Raw genomic sequence first — 22,169 nt, 5'->3', positions numbered from 1 at the left:
TTGTGGGGCAAAAATTTGAAAAAGATTCGGGCAAGCTACTGCATATTTATATATATATATATATATATATATATATATATATATATATATATATTTTTTTTTTTTTTTTTTTTTTTTTTTTTTTTCTCCTCTTAGGCTGCCCAAATTTTTCAAGACTTTTGCCCGAATTTCTTGTCCTCTGGAAATCTGGGGGGGGGGCAGTCTGCCCCTGGCCCCCGCCTCGTACGCCTATGCCTATTCGTATATTTTGAGTACGATACATCTAGCACCAACAGTTCCGATACACTTTTGGTCTGTTTTGTTTTCGTTTATTTTGTAATACACTTTCCAGCAATTTTAGAGAAACAAGAACTTCGTTTGCAGAACTTGGAAAAGAATTAAGTTAAACTTCGCGGCTTTATTCTGCAATTCAGATTGAAAGAAGGATGTTTTTTATGTGTGTGCTCGCCGGGGGGGTGGGGGACTGGGGGCGGGGGTGTTGACAGACTCCGAGGGGCACAACATCACTTCAAAACCTTACACAATAATTGTCGCTGTGTACTTAAGTTTCCCAAAGTGTATGATACCACTACTTTTCGGAAAGAGATTTAAAGCATCAATTAATGTGATGGCTACTCACAAAAACATCAAATAGGGCAGGGATTTTGAACGAGCGAAATTAAAGGAATATGACTTATCACTTATAACAGTCTGGTTTGGATGTCTCCTTCATATAAAATGGCAATCATATGTTGCTGATCCATTACTTTCTTGTATATAATTCAACAACAGTCAACAAGTCAAAAGAAATTCACATAGTTCGTAAAGCCTTTAATTAAATGTAAGAAATGTTAAATGTGTCCATTATGACGTCATTGTGATAATACCTTTCACATTTCTTGATTTCAAGGACGATGGAATGGATCCAATCGGAATAGTGTCTGGCAGAATGTAATAACCAAACCTATGGAGAGAAGTAGAGTAATCATCGTGTAAGATGTAGAAGACGTAGAGGAATGTCCTCTTAGTCAGGTTTATTGTTTACTAAATCAATGAAGATAAACAAAGTAAACAACAAATAACAAGGTAATAAATCATATCTGGTGATCATTCTGATCAGAATTAATTATAATCACGAGTCTCGTGTTTCAACGATTCCAAGAAAAATAAATTAGAATGGATATAGTTTTGCCGATAATAAGGATGATAGTTGGAACTGCTGTACTGTATGTAAATTATATGCGGCTGGTAGTAACTGTGAAAAGTATAGCTGTCCACATGATCATAATTGGCTAAATTGTCTGTATGCTTAAATTATCAATTAATTTAAAGTTGTTCAAACATGTAGAAATACAACATTGTACACAATACACTAAGTAAACGGAGCAAATCCTTGTAACAACCGCTTGCCATTTTCCGCTCGGATCACGTGATTTTTTGCGTATGTTATTTTCGGTAAATTGATTGATAATATAGATCGTTCTCGTGAACCCTTCTTACTTTTAAATGAGACCTAAAATGTCTGAGATTGTTAGATTGCAGTGGTAAAATGTAAAATCTAGAAATTATGAATCTTATAAAGCTGAAAATTGTTTCTTAATCTCAGAAAAGTTTAAGATGCTACAAATTATATTTTTCAACGTAATTTCGGAATTACAAACCTGCACAATCTTGCACTAAAATGGAGGAGAAATAGAAGGTAGAGGGATAGGAGGGTCGAGGACATAGCAACATTCTTTACTGGGCGCAACAATTTGTCATCTCGGGTTGAAGTTAAACACGAATTGTTACTATTATATGATATACCAACGTTATTTAAGTATTTATTCAATATCTACCTTCAATAATTTTATCACATTGCGCGCATTGTTTTTTTGTCATTGATCTAAATCAAATTGTACAAAATTATAACATTTTTGTGGAGTTGATAATAATAACCTTAACCATTACACAATCGAATCTTCCTATTTAACTATGTTCTCAGTGAAGAGTTGCATGTGTCTAAAATATCTGACCCCCTTCATACCGAGGAGCTATTAAGACTTCCTGGTCATACTTTGTTAAGAATACACTAATGCCATCGTCGTTGATTCTCAAAAGAAAAGTTTTATTGGAAGGTGGAAGAACAAACACTGAAGGGAAGTGGAGCAAGTGACTTTGATTTTACGCAAGAAACCACTAGACTGTCAAATTATCTGAAACCCTCTCAAAATAAATAATCTGTGCATTCCTTTCCACAATTTCAAGTACCGTATTTGAATGTTTTTAGCAACAGTTGTCTTTATACCGGTACTTTTGAACTGCATATTTTATCATTATTATTATTTTGAAGCCAAATAGCAAATTTTTAGACATGAAGGCACTTGTTACAAACACACAACAACAAGAGGACACTTGAGTTATCGAGCATGAAATGAAATTATCTGGAATTAACCGGTAACAGATAGTGCATAATATCCAATAAATATGTTAAAGTCTAGCTCAGTATCACCTTACCTTATACTTGAATTGCCCAGTTCTATGTAAAACACTGCTCCGGACAATGTAAACAAAATATATAGGTTAAGTTCCTTGTATCTAATTAGCATAATTAACGCATTGATACTGATATTTCTTATGTAAAGCTTTTTCTTACAATCGTTAGTTTTCTGTATCTATCCAGTGACTGGTTAAACAGGCGCTTTCGAATATTTCATTAATGTTATATATACTGTAAGGGCTATAGCGGACATAACAACTCAATGTACACATGTAGGCAAAATACTGGAAATAATTGTTGAACTAGTAATTTATATTGCTACAGCATTGAAAACTATTTATTAAAGGTTATATTTTAATAAAAGTGTTCTCCCCGTTTAGACCCCTCCCAACGGACGCAAGTCATATTTGGAGCCCACCCCACCCCTCCTTTCTAAAGATAACCCGAATGCAAAATGCATTGAGATTTCGATGAATTCAATGCACTAGACTTCTGCTTGTAAGTATAACCATGAGCTGTTACAATTCCAATATGGCATGATAACACAGGTCAGTCTACTATACGTGGCTATACACACCTCCAATACAATAGGGGTCTTGTACTCAATGTTATGAATCCACACACCAAGTATTAGAGGTATCCACGATTTCCATCGTTACATATCATGTAAAAGGTTTTTCAGAGTTTGACCTCTGGTGACCTATAGGAGATTTGACCTCACAATCATTTAGGATTCTTGTATTCAATATGGCAAATCCATATACCATGTATGAAAAGTATCCATGATTTCTACCATGAGAAATCATGTTGTGAAGTTTTTCAGGCCCGACAATTATTTTTGAAAGTAATCGCTATTTGGCGACCGTGACTAAAAATCTACTAGCCAAATTTCACTCGCCAGTAGGCCTATGATTGTTGTTCAAGTCTCCAAAGTACAGATCTGCAACATCAATACTTTCTATGAACAAAGGTTTGGCAGTTAGGCAGATGCATGGTGCTACTGTACGTAATTGCACATTAGAAAGATATGATTCTTTGCAGTATGAAATTAAAACTTTTTTCCAGCAAAAGTAAGTGTTGAACAAAGCAAAACATGACGCAGAATCATAAATATGCAGGTAGGCCTACTGTAGTATCTCAAACAATTAAAAATACAACATCTGTAAAATACCTACGAAGATAGCTTAGCTTCTGTTACATTAGGGCTCCTCTACTTTACTATTATATTGCATTCTTATGCCTAGAGGTCTATGCGTAGAGTATTCATCTTTCTCTTTAGGCGTTCTGAAAGCGTAGACTCGCGATATTTAGACACAATTACTTTACATGTTTTCACTCTATTCGCTACGATTTGACGGGAGTAAAACCCCGGATGTGCGACCGAAGGAATACAATAACCCACAGATCTCTACTAACTGTATTTCCAGGAACATAACACCTCTCCTTCGGTTTCTTTCTGTTTTATTTTCCTTTCTTTTTCTTTTTACTTGTCGACCATGCATGTTACTATCACAATTTACTGATGTTCAGTTTTAATAAGCATACCACCATGATTCATGTAAAACATTGCAAATTATGACGCAATGAATTCATTTCAACGAGTGAATAACTGCTTCTTTTTTTCCTTCTCAGCAACAATACTCAATGAACCGTGGCCATATTTACGACCTGGATATGACCCTGGCAGTTGTATAAGTGTTTATTCTGATTGTTAACTTGTAGGTTCATTCATTGTGTACCGGGGATAGAAATCTGTACTTCATTTTGTTAGCGTGTGTTATAACAATAATGTAAACCATTTGGAAGAAAGTCTGAGGGCGATGATGACAGCCTTCTAAGCCTTTCTAAATTCGCTAAAAACATTTAAGTTGCAAATTTGAAATCGATTTCTAGTTGTCGTTATCCATTATACATTTTAAACTTCGATGGAATAATTTAATCACTTTCGCCTGTTCTGTGTAGATAAAAAAGAACTAGTGCAGTATATAATTCGATATTTAAATAGATAAAAGATCTCATCAAACGAATCTGAGAGGATCTCAAGTGCTTTGTTTTCTTACTTGTGTTGTTTTTGCTTGTTTATGATTTATGGCTGAGAAATATATTAACTTGGATATTATTACTATATTTCAGATTTGGTAGAAGGCGACATGAACCTTCGAATTACTTCCTCCTTGCTAAACACGAGCAATATTTTATCTCCACCGTTTAATCAACTTCACAGAACAAAACTGTTCTCAATAAAACTAGGCAATTAAGAACCCGCAATGTTTGTAGTCACATATTAGATATGTGAGTTATATTAAGGGGTATTTAATTATGTGCTAATTAGGCAGACTTCCATATACCAACGAGAAGTACATAAAGGGAAAAAACGAAGAAAGGGGAATAAAACAATCATTCTATCAAATTAGTGAGAGGAGCAAGTGAGGGATGTATTAAACAACCAAGGAAATCAAGTTTACTCATTTAAAATATATAAACAAAGAATAATAATGAGAACACGTCGTAATACCATGGCATATGACATATCACGGAATGACTATTAAATATGTCTAACCAGTATTGCATGATATGATGCATTATTCCCAGCCACTGCTAGACACGGACTGACATACTTATGGTTGGTTTCCATGGTTACGTTATATGACAGTTACAACATTCCAGGTGTACAATACACACGCGTGGCTCGTTTATCTTTCTATTCATTAGCTTTAACTACCTAAGGTCATCTATTGTTATGCTAATTAGGTTTTCATGGGAGTTCCAGGTGTGTCATCTTTACTGTTAAGTTATTTTCCTTTAGAAATACATTGATTGAATCAATCGTCTGTGCAGAAAACTGTTGTTGAAGCAAAGTAGGCCTACTGTGTGTACTAAAATGGTGATGATGTTATCGGGTAGAAACGGAATGGATTTGAAGGGTTTTCTGTAAAAGATAATGTGCGAAGGGGAGGGGGGGAGGGCAGATGGCGAAGGGCGTGGTGGTGGCTAGTACAGGTAAGGTGTCTGAAGGGGAGTGGGGCAGAGGGAGCGAGCCTAAAATGACTGAGGAGCACACTGGGATTGGGGTAAAGTATTTTGTCTAGAAAGGGAATAGGCATTATGTGTTATACTTGCTTTTTATAGTCAGACCAAGGAAACTCCCAAAGTGTGTTATTTCCATTAATACTTGTCTCCGCGGTTACAGTTATTCCTGGAATGGCGGTGTTTCACTTATAACATATGTTAATCAGCTTTCTTTTCTCAGGTACTTCATTTATGTAACTACTAAATAGTTTTCTCTTTCTTTCGAGATTTGGGTGAGATGCGGTGGAGTGGAGGGGGCGGGGCGGGGTTAGGGGAGGGTGGCAGGGTGCGACTTATTTTTTTCAGTCACACGTCAGATGTATAAGTTGAAGATATCACTGATTACTTTGAGAATGGTAAGGACGGAAAGGAGACACTTTAACGACGTTTGATCTGACCAATGAAGGCGAGAGGCGGAGCGAGAGGAGGGGTTGGGTGGGGCGGGGGGTGGGTGGGTCTTAGAGGATTACATAACAATGAATTGTAAAGGACCAAGCAGGGACGTCATGATCGAATCAAGTATGAAGTAACATTAATACGAGGAATATTAAAATATTAAACAGTTTTAGTTTAAAGATATCAATTATACAAAGTCGAGGCTCAAGCTAACTTATTTCATTATTGTTTAAAGTTAATATAATATAATGAGCTTAAATATTAATTTAGCCTATTTCTTATAACATCTATTTCATATTAAAAAAAAAGATGCAGTTTGAATGGATTTAATTTAACCTTTGTAATTTATGAGAATCACATTTGCCTTTAATGATATTTATGGCAATAAAAAAAAAACACTTTAACTTTATGGTTAACTTAATTACAATTATTTATATCTTTTTTGTTAACTTGTATTTTGTTTTAGTTTGTTAACCTATTTTGAGTAGCTACTTTTGAAATTTCGACAACTAAAACTGTTTTGGAGGTTGCTTGTTTGGTACATTTTAGTTTTGCTAGAGTATCATAATCTGATCAAAATTTATGTTTTTTTTTTAACAATAAGTTATAAGTCATTGCTATTTTTATTGCCATCATGTTACTACTTTTATGTTAATAACGAAATTAAATCTCTTTCGTTAAAAAAATTCCTAAATAAATTGTACATAATTAAAAAACAAATATTTCGGAAGTTTCAGTCAAATGTAATAGTTATTACTTATAAAACTCTACTTTAGAATATTCCTTGTACTCGCTAGAATTATAAACATTTAACTACCTTGTTTACATATCTCTTATTTTATCCCAATAAACATTATTGTCATTCTAAATCGTATTTCATAGTAAAATTAACAAAGAACATTTGAAACAACACCCACCCACCCCTACCCGTCTCTTACCAACACCCTCTTAAAATATTCCATATTAATCCATTATATTTTTTTTTATGTATCATAACATTCTACAGAATTCCTTCGTCGATTATCTAATTATTCAAATAAATCCAACTAAAGTAGTTAAATCCAATTTCTTGACATTAAAATACAGCAGAGTTTACATTCTCTTTTGTTAGTTTAATATTGATAACTTTTATTAATTAACTTAATTCCCAGTTTAACTGTTATGATGATTCGAACATCTACACCGGAATACTTACCTCAGCTCCTTCAAACTTGTACACTGTGAGGAGTAAGACAAGATGGCCGCCCACTCTTCATTAGTTAGTCTCCTGTTATCGTCATAGATCCACAGCTTCTGGAGAGAACTCAGGATAGAGAGAGAGAGACCAGACTCAAGGATAAGGTTCAGACCAGACTCATCAACTCTAGGAGAGCAGGAATGTAGATACACACGGGAGATAGGAATCTAGAATGAAAGAATAGAGTTACTGATAATAGAGTAGATATAGATAAATAAATTGGAATTGGTAAGGATTAGAATAATTATTATGATATTATAAATAATACAAATAGCGAAATTAAAATAAAGGAAAGTAAAGCGATACACTAAGACATTTAGGATACGTTTATTTGTAAAAAGGAAAAATATATAGGACGGAAATACAGGATTGATTGATTTTAAGGGTAGACAAATATAAACAAGAATAATTAGATTAGATTAGAGAAAAATAAAGTGTCAATGTAGGATTAAAGGGTTAGTTTTATTGTTTTACAATTAAATTATTCATTAGAGTTTTTATAGCTAGTATAAGGTTTAATAAAATAAGAATGTGAGGCTACACATTTTTATTTATTAGTTAATAGGAAACAAATCTCAATGACGGGTTGATAATTTTATAAGAAATGGGTAAATAATAATTGAGATTATCTATCTTTTGAAGAAAACAATTGATCACATTTATTTGTATTTCTATTTAGAACTTTCAGAAGGAAAATGTAATTTAATGTTATAGGAATCATGAAAAGGAAACTTCTACTCTAACTGATACCAGGTTTTTATAAAGTTTAAGGAGAGTTTGAAGAATTATATTTAAATCAATAGGTTGTTTCTTATAATTAAAATGCAGTTTAGAGAAGCAGATGTACGGTAGATCAAATTCAAGTTTCCAGAGAGAAGGTTGACGAGGCTTAAACTCAAAATTTAATTTACAAATTATTTCATTATTGATCCAAATCCGACTATTCTGCTTGAATTATAATTATTTCTAATTAATATGATTTGTTTAAAGATGATGTCCATCTGTGTTTAATTAGTTAATTATCAAATTCATTCCTAAGTTACGGTTTGAGTGTGACATAACTTCTAGTAGATTTTTTCGAAATATTACATTCTTCTTTCTTTGTGTTTGTAGATATTCCTAAATTGGGTATTGCTTATGATTTTAACTTTCTAAACTTTATCGTTTCTTCCAATTAAATAGTACCATCCGCTAATTATATATTTTTTTTTACAAATAATATTGTTATCTGTAAACACTTCATATCCTTGAGGGTTTAATTATACTAATTAATTATTACTTTTAAGTTTAATCGGGTTGATTGGGTCTTCATTGAAATATCTTCTGTTACATGGAGTTCATCGGGTGTGAACAGTTAGCGGAACATTTAACGTTAGAGCTACGGCTCTGGCGAACTTCTGCTATTGAGAGTTGCAGCAGGGTAAAATAGGTGGCGCACTTTCAATTCAAAACCATTTTACTTTTTAAACATCATGTGGCCATAAGTCTGTTGGCTTGTAAATGACGTACAGTTTTTATAATTATGTGGGCAAAATTAAGACAAACCAGCTGTCAGTAGAACACCACGATCTAGTTGCTCCTGGAAAAACATGGACGAAAGATTCCTTTTAATAACTATGTATTGCATTTGATTATTATTAGACTTAATAGGAAAACTGTTTTATAGAGGCTCAAAGCTCTGGGCCCTATACAGTATTTGACAAAGGTATATTTCATATAAAGTGTCAGGTATATTGGCAGGAGTATGGTCATTCAACTAATCAGTTATTAAATAACATTATTTCAGTTAGCCTGCTCGGTAAAAAAGCTGCAGGTTTCTCACACAAGTGGCTCAAATGTCCGACCTGGTAGATTTAATAAGTTAGGTGATTAAAATGATAATTGTGGAATGTTATAGATTGACTTGTATTAATGCGTATAAGGCTATGTTATGTACGATTAAAATCGAATTGAACCATTTTCTGTGATTTAAATTTTTTGAGGAATAACAAAGTTTCTAGAGTTTGTCTATTGATACATTTTGTTAGCTAGAATGAAGTAAATGTTAGGCATCAGTACACCTAGAATGTTAATCGCTGGTTTCATTCTTCGCTTAATTTAAGATCCCTAAAGAAAACTCAGTGTCTCGATTGTATTTTATTCAATTCCTTTATAGTTAAGATATGCTTTAACTTGGACTTTTCTGATATTCAGTCAGCAACTAGGCTAAGATCTCTATTATTTATGAGTTAGATTTGCTAAGCATGTCCTCTCGCTAAAAGTAGATAATTATAGTTTTTCGAAGGTGATGAGTGGGTTTTCTAACATAGCCTAGCTGTATTACTACTAGTCTAGCTTATAGCCTAACTAAGTTTGGCCTGGCCGCTTTCCCCCTCTAGCCTATGCCTCTATACCATACCGTCAAATTATCTCACTGATCAATGAACGCTGTCTTAACTATTAACAGTGGTTCCTCTCCATTAAATAATCCATCTTAATAACCACTCAACAAGTCAATGGTAACAAACAACTCCCAGTCTCCCACGAGTATAATATGTACTCTGCAGCTCCACTAATGTAACACTAAAACATTCGTTGTCAGTGATATAGATACTAGATGTGAACAGGTATTCAATAGCATATACAGGTGTTTTCCAGCTGTTCGCGGGTGATGTTTGAAATTTGTAACATACATTTTGGCGCCAATAGAAGTAAATGTACGAGAGATGTAACGTTATACATACCCGGTGAAAACAGACAGTTTGAAAACTGACGTCGATTGGGTATGTCTTAAGGAAGGGGTCGAGGAAGTAAATAATACAACACAACCTATATCAATTAGATCAAGCTATCATTGACATTTCTACCTAAGCGGTAGGGTGCTAGTTCCCGTGCACCCCCTCCCCCTCCCCCACCACCGGTTAAAATTTGGGCAAATAGCATTTCATGTACACATTCCCCACCCTATTATCTGCTAGTGGATGCATAAACAAGCAATAAACACACAAGTTTGAATACCGTCTGTTTCAAATGATTTAAAGAGTACATGTTTAATGAATAATACAACCTACATGAAATAACATAAATTGAACAGCCTTGCTCCGTCCTACACATCTTGCAGACACATCGTGCAGACAAAACGTGTCTGTGTCAAGTTACATTTTTGTTTTTACATATATTCACTAAATCATCATGAAATTATCGGAATAAATGTAACTACACGACTTTTTTCATCCCTCCCCACCCAACCACCTTTGCAATTAATTCCATTCCATGTCAATGCTGGATTATTTAGCTAAATCTTTGCACCAGCAAAGAGAGTTTAAGGCAATGTAACGATGTTTTGTCTTTCACGTACCTCGTAATTGCTCAAATCAAAATACTATGTCGACATTTAACCAATAATTGTAATAGTCAATTCATGTAGCCCCCCCCCCTTTTTTTTTCTCCCGTTTTACTTATTACCATCCTCATCAAGAAAAGTTTATTTTTTGAGAAAAAATAGTTGAAATTTGTATAAGAAAGAAATCTTGATTTCGAGAAATGCAATGGCAATTTCGAGAGAAACGTACAAGTTTGAGATAAAACGCTAATATTTTTAGTTGAGAAGTCAACATTTCAATAGTTTAAATTTAAAACAAAAAGAAATCGACATTTTACACGAAGGGAATTAAAGAGGTCGAAATCAATCGAAGAGGTTCTAAATTTTAGAAAAAGTAGTTTAATGTTGAGAATTTCGGTTATATTACAGATTGCAATTTTAAGACAAATTTGATTTTCAAGAAAAGGGTTTCAATTTTGAAAAAGGGTTGAAATTCCCAGAAATATTCAAAACTTTCGGGATAAAATAATTAAAATTTTGATATGGAAATTTTGAAATTGTTCAGTGTTCCATGTGGGTCACAATAATGAAAAAATGTGTATTGTTTACTTAATTGGGATGCCCCCCGACCCCCTCCCCAACCAATTCATTTTTTGCTCCCTTCCTACGCCAATCAAGTGATTTGTCACATGTCTACATAGATATGAGGAAGGGTGTAGAACATAAAGGAGGAGGTACATCTTGTGGCTAATTTGTGTATATTTCTGATTAAGTGCATGAGCGGTAAGTTTGCCTCTCCAATCCTGAAAACGGATCGACTCTCCTGTATGGTTTAGAACCCAGTAACGTGGGTTCACATTCCAAAATTCTCCCGATCAATTTAGGAAGGGGAACGAACATTTATGGTCAGACTATATGTGGATCCGAAAGTTTTGATGTTGTTGCTGTGGAGTAGTCGTTGAATGCAATTCCATGTACGGGGTTGTGGGAGTCCTCCGACTGAAACAATTCTGGGGCGTAGTTAGACTATAATTTTTGTCTAAACTTAAATTAAGGTTGTGCTAAAAAATACTAGTGTGAAGTTTAAGAACTGAACTGACCGATGTTAAAATCACTATTGTATAATTGCATAAAAAAAAATCAGAAAATGCAGTCTTGCTCGCGTCCAGTTATTCTGTAAATAGCCGTTGGGTGGACATGTTGCCAAACCAGTATATTATTCCTATATACAATAATGCCTGACAAAGAGGTACACATTATTGCATGTTACCTTCATGTAGCCATGTAACTGATTTTAATGGCAGATGCATTGGTTATCTACTACTTGAAATCGGTTTGCAGGACTAGGAGAATGGGACCCCTTCTCAACCCCCATTTTAATATAGGATTTCAAGGGGGGGGGGGGAGCAAATCCCAACTGACTTAGGTAGGTCCTACACTATTATGGAAAGGCTAGAGAATTTAAAAATGGCGGAGGTGTGGTCGTTGGCTTGTTGAAGGCAAATCTCAGTAGCCCCGTCTCCTGAATTCTTTTTGAAAATTGATGTTAACTGGTGCACCCCGAGGCATAATTAGACCACCAATTAGGTCTTAAATTGGCTCCATACACCATGCAGTTTTACCTATGAACAATGTTTTTGTAAAGTCGTAAGGGGGGGGGGGAGGGGTGTACACTCGTAGCAGTGGCCTTCTTCTCAGCTGAATGTAACATTGCCCCCCTCCCACCCCTCCCCGACTTCTATCCAAGTGTATAATTTAGAAATTTTCTGATTAATGTTGAAATACCAAAATACTTTCATCTCGTCATTTCAAAAGTCTTTAGAAATGATAAAATATTGACTTCTTTGTGAGCTCGTAGTAAACAATATCCTGAAAAGTGCCAAACATGTCTAATTTTCATGCTGTCTTGGTGACACTTGTAGTGACGAAATACTATCACGATAGATTTCGCTAGGCGATAGTACGCGTTTTTCTTTGGAACTTACACTAGCCCCTTATCTTTGCTTTACTGGAATGGTCAAGACCATCAAAATATTTTCATTATTTGCATATTGCGTTTTTATTATATATTTAGTGCCGGACCCCTTTTATATTTGGACTTCGGAAGATCTGTTGTGAATAGTCAAGATGCCGTCCAAATTGTAATTTGGTGAGTTGCAGTGTAATAACTAAGTATTGTTTTGTCTTTTCCATAAGACTTATACGCTACGACCCATAACACGTATACACTTCAAGCGGCTATAGAAGATTCTATGAACGCAAAATTACCAGAAAATTATCGAGGTGCAAAATGATGAATTGACATTTCGCAGCATAATGTTGAAGACCTCACTCCTAGATACAAGGAATTTGCCATTTTGTTGTAAATTGCTATCAGTGGCGTAGCCAGGATTTTTTTCAGTGGGGGGGGGGCGCTGGGGGGCTTGAACATTTTCTGGGGGGCTTGACCATTTTTTTGTTACTATCTAAGCGGAGCGCCACTATGAGTTGGCGCGCAGCGTACCGTAAATTTTTAGCTAAAAGGGCCTCCCAGATCGTTGGAAATGACACTTCCCAGGCCTTCTTAGGTGCTCTAAAGTTTTCTCAACATCCTTTATTTTGAGATCCCATGTTATGATATGGTCATCAAAGAGTTTAGTGAAATAGAAAAAAAAAAACAATCTGGTAAGTTACTTTGAAATATCATGACAAATCTTTTGTGAGTTTGACACCGGCATTGACAGTTTTCGACAAATCTGAAAATTGCGTGTGGAAAATAAAGAAAGATTGACTGGGCTTTCAGCCAAGTAACATACTGAAATGACCGAACTAGATTGCGTCTAAAATATTATTTGGGTGATAGACTGATTGGCGGGCAGTGGCGGAGCTAGGGGTATTGGTCGGGGGGGGGGGCGAGAATGGCCTATAGGGGGGCTTTCGACACTATCTAAGCGGAGCGCCACCACAGGTTGGCGCGGAGCGTACAGATTTTTTTTGAGTAAAGATTTTCCCTAGATTGCCGGAAATGACGCTTTCCGGGCCTTGCTAATTGGAGGTAAACGAAGAATAAATATCTGTCATCGACATTTGTGACAAGTGGAAGTTTATATGGGTGTTGAAAGTACATGCGCTTCATCACAATCCCCGTGGTATCTTTGTGAGTGCTCATGTTTTCGAAAAAAATAGATCGAAAACCCCGTACAGTTCTTGGAAAGAGTTTCGTACAACAGAATTAAGTGCCGATAAATTAAATACCGCCGTACGTTAGAGCATTTTGTCAGTAAACTACACCAACAAAATGTGACAAATGTCAATAGGTAGATGAGAGTGAAATAAAAAAGTCAATAATCGCGAAGTAAAACATGCTTAAAAAGCTGAAAAGGGCGCCAGCAGTCCATTCGAGTCCGTCGGGGGGGGGGGGGGTAGTTCTCAATGATAGTGTTGCCTCCTTTCTTGAAAATTTGGTTGTTAGTGGTTTTAAGAGCATCAGGGTACGTCCCAGAAGTGAAAACCAGATTGAAAATGTAACAGGGTATTGAGGCAATGACGCGAGCAATGATGTGAGAAACATGTGTATGATGTCAGCATTTTTTACCTATTAACATCTTCTTTGGCATTCAAGTACCTGGAGACCACCTTTCTATAAGGGTATAGTATTGCTCACTAGCTTGTTTGATCAGTTAATACGCACTGGTTACAAGATAATGATAGGCTGTTTGTATTAGTATTTATTTGCATGTTAGGGATTATGGATATTTAAAAAAAAGAGTGACAAAGGCAAAGTTTGCCCGAACAGTCGAACACACAGATTCAGTAGTAAACATTATGTGTTCTGTAGTCTTGTAGAGCAAGAATTATATTATTCGACGGTCGTTAACATGCGTTTTCAGTACAGTGCGACTACTGTAGACTTCTCGGCCTATGAGCTATGTCACGTCAGGTTTTCAGCAACTATAGCCTACTGCCGGTCCGCGGTCGAAGGGTCGTTCATGAGTGGTCATCATGGAGATTCGAGACCATTCAGACCAATGATATATTTTTTTTCGCACATGTAATTTTTTTTCGACACCCAAAATCCCAGTGGGGGGGGGGGGCGACTGGGGGGCGACGAGCTTTCATGGGGGGCTGTCGCCCCCACACCCCCCGTAGCTACGCCACTGCCAATTGCTATTATTTGAATTGGAAGATTGATCATTTATCTGAAAAAGAGGGGTATTTCCCTCGTGGCCAATGAAACGACTTGAACAAGTCTCATCTTCAAAATCTAAACAAACCAACGACACAGTGTAAAGCAGCGTTTGAAGAACGGTTGTATGGTTGTACAACTTGTACTTCTCTGTTTGTTTAACGTCATTCCCTGAAGCTACAGTACTGGCTTACTAATATGAAGATACTGCAATATATTCCAGATGGTGATACTGAAAGAAACAGACTAAGTATATTGCAATTGCCAAAGAAGAAATGTATGTCGTGTTTTCCTTTCATATTGTTAGGCTATGTACCTACAAGGACAGGGACATCATAACGTTGAAGTTATGGCTTAGGTCTTCTTTAGTCATATAAGAAAAGTGCAGCCTAACGATGGCCTAGTCCAATGGTTTTAGTTACAATATTCAATACCACCGCAATGCCAACATTAAGCGTGTCCTAGGATCAGCACAATGTAGGACTAGCTGAAATATGGTGATGCTAGCCTGTTAGTTGGTTACAAGTTGAAGGAGAGGGTTTCCTCCCTCAGAATACTGATCACATTAGTTTATTGAGGAAGTGTTCTACATTTGCGAGATCATCCAACTACTGTATCTGAAAGGTTTTATTCAACAAAGTGGCTAAATATTCTTACGACTAGTTGTAACAATAATACCCTTTTGCGCATGCACAGTTGCTATTTTTACGACTAGGAGTACTTTTTTTAAGACCAGGAGAAACAATAATTTCCGGTTAGGGTTAGGTTTAGGGTAAGGGTTGGATTGAGTGTTAGAGTTAGGGTTAGGGTTACCCCTACTACATGCGCAGTTGCTTTATTTACTTTTAATTCGCATGAATTCGCCGATGTCGTAAGAATAGTTTATAAATAATTGTTACGACTAGTCGTAAGAATAGCCACGGCCTTTATTCAAACTATGTAGTCATAAAAACCTACTCTTAAAGTACTCTGGAGTTGTTTCCTCTCCTGGTATATTGTAGATTTAAGTACTAACCTGCCAGTGAGTAAAGGTCAAATGAAGTGCAAGGTTTTCCAGAGATTGAGATTCAATATCCCATATCATATACAAACATTTTTGTAGTTTGTCACCCATAATACTGCAGTGCTTTAGACTTCCCTTGCTGGTCAAAGACAACCAATTATTGGAACATATCCAGAATTTCCAGGGTTTGTGCTGGTAATGCTCAGTTCCTATTGACGTATCTTTAGCTTCAATATCACAAATCAAATATGCACCTTTACATAATTTACTTACTAAAGGTGTAGGGGTCTTTTACAACTAACATGTAAAGTTGATTGCTCACAAAGACTGCTGTAGTGTCACGTTGCTATCTGAATGCAAAAGTTCCTAAGAACTTTCAAAAAGCTTCAGAAACCAAACACTAATCACTAACATAAAATGATCAATGATTGGATCAAAGTGGAACTGCTACCATGGGTTTTCTTTGTAAGTGAGTATACTTTTGTTTCTGAAGTCTAAAAATATCTGAATAACTAATTTGATTTCATGTTTAGTGTTTCACTTTTGATTTAGAAATCACTGAGGCTCAGTCTGACGGCTCCATGATGTAATAATTCAACGGTAGGAAGAAACCCTCTAGTAATTATGAAGACAGAGACTGTACTTGATAGAGGAGATCGTGACCTATGAACCTATCAAGCTTCTTCCAGTATCCTACACTTCTTGATGCACAGAGTTCCATAGGAATGGTAAGAATGAAGTAAATCTGGTTGTTGTGACTTGATTCACCAAACTGATGGCTAGCAAGCATGGTTAAGGAATTTAAATTTCCCTGCCACTCTTTATCAATATCATGTCATGATAACATGTCTTCCTTGCATATTTGAGAGCTAACTACCATTTAACATAAACATATTCAAACATATACAGGCACTGGCATTAGGGTGGTGAGCACTTGGCCCCCCCTCCCTCATAGGCTCCACTTGGTCTGCAAAATCACTATCAGAGAACATTAAATATCTGAAATGTGAAAATGCCTCAGCTAAAGTCCGAAGGGACTCCCACCAGGGCTTAGATTTATACTTCATAGAAATTACATTTTTCTCTCTAACATGTATTTACATGCTTCATACTTAGTACAAGAGGACATGAAGTAGAAGAGATGTTACAGAGCTCTTCTGAAGCCCCCAGCACCCGGCCAGGGCTCAGCTATATATTCCACAGAGTAAAATCAGATTAAGTATTTCCATTACTGACATGTCCTCATGTGCTCAAAATTGCTAGCAGATTCCAGAAACTATGTGAAAATACTGAAGATTTGGAGAGCTTTGCAGTACCCTTGTAAGTCCAGCCACTATAAACAGAGAACACAATTGGAAATACTTCCTACTCATCTGAGAATGTGCAGCTGTGAATAAAGAATTGTCACTTATGCTTGTTTAATTTTTAAACATTGCTGAGCCAGTCACTGCAGTTGGTTTTAAGAAATCTTATTGGTCTCAAAACTGATCTAACTTCACCGACTTAGTACAGTGGCTTAAAAAAAAAATATAAGTGTCCCCAAATTTCAAAATTTTGAATTTGCTTTCTCAATAATTGGAATTTTTATCTCAAGATTTTCACCTCAAAAGTCAAAATTTTGACTTTATCATCTCAAAACTTTTTAACCCAAAATTTTGAGGTTATAAGTGTCTTCATTTGCCAAATTTGTAGAAAGAACTAACCATATTGTATGGCTATTGACCAGCTGAACAGGGTACTTTATAAACCTTTGGTGATCTAAAATCTAGAAAGAGACCCCCCCGAGAGTGGTGTAACTAGGTCAATGTAGCCAATGCAATCTCCAGGGGCCTGGTGCCATTAAATGAAGAAAAATAATATAAAAACACATCCACCAAAGCTGACACACTAAATTATATACAAAATTTATCTCCTGATGAGTGGAAATTCAAAAGACATTCTTTCCTCAATAGGAAAGAGAGGTGCAAAATCTCACACATTTCTCAGTCAGGCCCAAACCATGCATGGTTGAGTTTGTGTGAGGTTGGACTCTCCTTTGGGAGCTCATTTATATCACTGCACCACACCTTTATATGCCACTTTCCAGAATTGGGGTCTCGAGTCAGGGACTCGGACTCGAGTCCGACTCGAGTCGCAAATTTTAGGACTTGAGACTCGACTCGAGACACGGCTGTCAGATACTTGGGACTTGACTTGAGACTTGCCCAAAAAGTTAGCAAAGACTTGGGACTTGACTTGAGACTTGTCTTCAAAAGACTTGGTTTTTCTACTAGAGACTTGTTTGTATTTCACAATTTTTTAATCATTAAATAACTTCATAAGTTGATATCGATAATAAATAATTATGGTTTCGTGTACGCTCGAATTACGAGCGCCCAACGACGACTACAGGCGTTACCATAACTACCATTGGCTTGGTTGAATATTCCATCCAGGGCTGCTGTTTGGCCTGAAAGTTGGCCTTTTTCAATAAAACAGTGGCTAGCAAATTTTGAGGTAATTTGTTCCGTGGCGTGTGCCCCGGTTTTGCTATTCGGCTGTTTAATTTATACCACATAATTCCTGGAACACTGTTACATTATTCATAGCCTGCATCATTGTATTCAAACTTCAAAGACTTGAGACTTGACTTGGGACTTGGTCATAGGGACTTGAGACTTGACTCGAGACTCGACCTCCAAAGACTTGAGACTTGACTTGAGACTCGCTCAAAATTTTCAAGGTGACTTGAGACTTGACTTGAGACTTGCTGGTAAAGACTTGAGACTTGACTTGAGACTTGCAGCTAGGGACTTGTTGACAACTCTGCCACTTCCACTAAACAACGGACAATCCGGTTCAAGTTTGATGCTTAACTGGCTAATTGTTTTTACACGTAATACCTGGTTATTGGAAACTGAAATGTACTTTCCTTCCTCTGTATTTTTTTCTCTCTGTGATTGTCCATGTATACAGGGTAGTTAGCCAGAGACACATACGTATCTATTTCTGACTGACATTCTCAATGTCTCCTATAATTAGGACTCATCTCATTCACATCACTTTCTTATCTCTTCATTAGGTTAATTATGAAGCGAGCTGTTAGGGGATCACCTATTCCACCTGTAGTTACCAGTTCTCAATGGAAGTCACGTTCATACTGTGCTTACAAGGACAATGAATGGTTCATCATCTGATATTTCTTCCATGTGATGGTAATCACATTAATGGTTAGTATAGAACAGTTATAGACTAGTAATGTTTCAACAACCTCTGGTAGGTTTTTTTGAATAGCATCGCAGATCAAGGAATACTCTTTTTCCTCTATTCACTCTCACTCAAGTTTTAACTCATCCACTCAAAATACAACTGACAGAATTAATCTCTAGTAAGGTCATGAAAATGATCGGATTCTTGCTGGATTAATCCAGTAATTGGTATGTTTGTAATGAGCTTTCCATGACACAATAGGCCCCCAAACACCCTCTGGTACGTTTTAACCATTTGTCAAACTGAAATAAAAATTGCCTCCGAGACTCATATTAATAAATTCTTCTAGAACTCCTGACACTTCTAGAATGGTAAGACTGGAAGAAAACTTGTTGGTTCTGTAAGAAAGTAGCTTGGGTTACCTACAAATATGTCTTCTGTTGAGATATTTATTTTCTTCAGATTAAACCGAAAACTGGTAATACCATTTTAGGTATTCCATAATGCTGTAGAAACATTTAAGAAGTCAACTCAGTCTGTATTGCTGAGCTTTGAGTTAGAGGTATTTGTAATGAACACTCCATCAAACAAAAACAAGAAACCTTGATTAATTTAGGTAGGTCACACAAAGGTCACACAACTATGGATATAATCTTGAACTTTAATGTACTTTGTTTGTTAGTATGTTTATTTACTGTAGTACGGTAGAGATGACTGTTTTAAGTATTTGCTTACATATATATTGGAAATATGATTTGAAACGTAATTGGACAGTACAATGCAAATCAACTCCACCTTTGATATTCATCTCAAAGGTGTCTATCATATCAGCTGATGATGATGGCTGGGTTTGCCTCTCCCTTAATTCTTTGATATTTTTCTCCTGATAAACTGTCGCACACCAGTTATAAGATCCACAATGAAACCCTGTGAGGCTAAAGAGGCATTATTAAAATAATGCAGTGACATGAGAACCAGTGACATTGTGAGCCAGGCACAGTGCCATGCACAGTTGTGTCACCAGATCCACTTTTTGTATGTCTTTGTTTATCCAAAGTTAGAAGTATATCATCTTTTGTCACATATTTCACTGGGCACTTAGCTGACAAATGTAGCCACCACCCAACCCCACCCTCTCACAACAGGACTGCACCGAACAACATGTTATGAAATAACAGTACATGTCAAAGTCTGCAGATAGAAAATATGCACTTTAACTCAATCAGTTATAGTACAATGTCATCATTTCAGAAATCCTACAAATTCATCAACCTATAGACAGTACAGTGAACCAATGGTTCCTAAACTATGTGACCGAAACGGTCATCATGTTTTCTTCAGGCTCCATCTGTTTTCAGGGTTACATTGTTATTACTTGTGTTTCTCAATTGAATATAAACCAGACTGGATTGCTAGTGGTATTGCTTAAAGTTTGTATTGAAGATTCAATGCTTGTCTCAATTTCAAATTAATGTTTCTTTATATTTCAATTAGTTTGGTATTAGGTGAGCTGTATATACCCTGTGGGAAGCATTATAAGACCTTGAACTCATCATCTTGTACAGTCTATAGATTTGTATTCTAGTTACATTAGGTTCTTTACATTGTTATTATAATAATAACTGAGTGATTTATTTTGAAACTGCAGTAGCATACCATACTGTATGTTTATAGTAGCTGTGTTCTGTGTTTGACAATGCTACATGGTAGAATGCTGCTACTTGCAGACCCGATGATGACAATTTACATGAATAATAACATTATAATTGATCACCAAATGCAGTTTTTTTTTTCTCATCATCAGGTAAACTGGAATTATTCAGTACTGAGATCAGCCTGTTTAGGGACTTACCAGTTTCAATTCCGGATTACAGCTCTTGGAAGAAATGTGTACAGTTTACATGAGCAGGGTAATGATTGTATGGTCCACCACCTGATTCTTACCCCACCCACCCCTCCCCCTCCTCCATGAGAATACAAGTTTTCAATTGGATATTTTTACTCCATGACATATCAGATGATCCCTCAAGGGAAATTTCCCCACCGGAAAGTCTATCATCCAGCACCCAACCCCCATCAATTGCAATCACTGCAAAACAAGACATAACATATGAACAATCTAGTTAGAACACTGCTAAAGGTTGTGTGTTAGGGATTCTGTGAGACCTCTTTTATTCAGTGTTTTTCTAATTGTATCATCATCTCTACAAATTTTACCATAATTGTAGGTTTCGAGAGGATGAAATTCTGATGCCAAGTACATCTCTAATCTTTCAAATCTGACCAATTTTAATGGTCATTAGACATCCATTGTTTCATTATGACATAGTTTCATTCCTGTGTGGGCATACTGCAATGAAGGCTTTCTATTGTCACCGTCTCCAGGTTGAGTGGATATTATGTAATGTATGGCATGGTCCACCCATCCCATCATATTAAATAGTTGTCATGGATATTGATAGGTTTTGAGTATTGCACTGTGACAAGCAACAGTTTATGATTCTATCACAGAAGATCATACAACACAATATGACAAGTTCTTGTACGATCCAGCATGTTATGTCATCTGAAATCCTTAATGCATTTGTATTATGTTTCTGTTCTTAAAGTTAGTGTGTAATTCAGTAATTATGTTATAAGAGTGTGTTTGGGTGGGGGGCAGGGGGGGGGCGGGGTGGGTGCATCATGTTGATGCATATTGGCAAAGTTGGAAATGAAGTTACTGGGAAAGTTGTTAAAGCAAAAACACTGACATTTATGTAATAGAGCAGCCTCTGCTTCACACTGGTATACAGATAGTTTGAAAGAAGCAATCTAGACCAGTAATTAGGCCTAACTTTGCTTGACTTCAAAGTAATAGAATTAGAAATTTGGTGTTCATACAGAGGTAAACAACTTCATTGGCCTGCTGCACCAAACAACGTTAAAAGTACCTAATTAGAAAGTGTGCTGATCAAGTTAGTCTAATCCATAGGATTGCAAACATGTTACCAAGTTTTGCCTTTTGTTTTCTTTATGGATAAATTTCCAAAAATTATTCAACTTTAAAATAAAAGCGCCTTGCAATAAAATGAATGAACCTGCAATTATTGAGTCATTTTAGCATAAGCTTGTGTATCTGTGAGCAATGGAATAACTGTTGAGTAAATATTAAAAAGGCAACTCAAAAACAAGGGATTTTATCGTTTGCATTAAACATCTAGTTCTGATATGTTTCTTATTGTCTTTGCTTTTATCTCCTCATTAGGTAAATGTGGATTAATCAGTCTTGAGATGATCTTTGGGGGTCACATGATGTGGATCTTGCACAGAATGGTTTACAATATGCTGATGGTAATGATTAGTGTATAA

General features: G+C 36.1%; 1 protein-coding gene across 6 annotated transcripts in view; it reads right to left on the bottom strand.

Annotated features, from left to right (window-relative positions):
* The window catches only part of LOC139969976 (uncharacterized), a 95,657-nt gene that overhangs the window by 25,951 nt on the left and 47,537 nt on the right, over nt 1-22,169 (bottom strand). For all 6 annotated transcript variants that reach the window (XR_011793844.1, XM_071975467.1, XM_071975466.1 and 3 more), the window contains 2 exons: nt 7,119-7,327; nt 867-943 (listed from right to left, as the gene is read on the bottom strand). Coding sequence is in view for 5 of the 6 variants with exons in the window: in XM_071975467.1 (XP_071831568.1) it covers nt 867-943; nt 7,119-7,327 (286 nt within the window). In the remaining variant the exon portion in view is untranslated. The remainder of the gene's footprint in view (nt 1-866; nt 944-7,118; nt 7,328-22,169) is intronic.

Source organism: Apostichopus japonicus, chromosome 7 (assembly GCF_037975245.1).
Source record: "Apostichopus japonicus isolate 1M-3 chromosome 7, ASM3797524v1, whole genome shotgun sequence".
Classification (NCBI taxonomy): domain Eukaryota; kingdom Metazoa; phylum Echinodermata; class Holothuroidea; order Aspidochirotida; family Stichopodidae; genus Apostichopus; species Apostichopus japonicus.
Note: the sequence above shows the minus strand (reverse complement) of the source record. Positions and strands in the feature narration are given on the sequence as shown.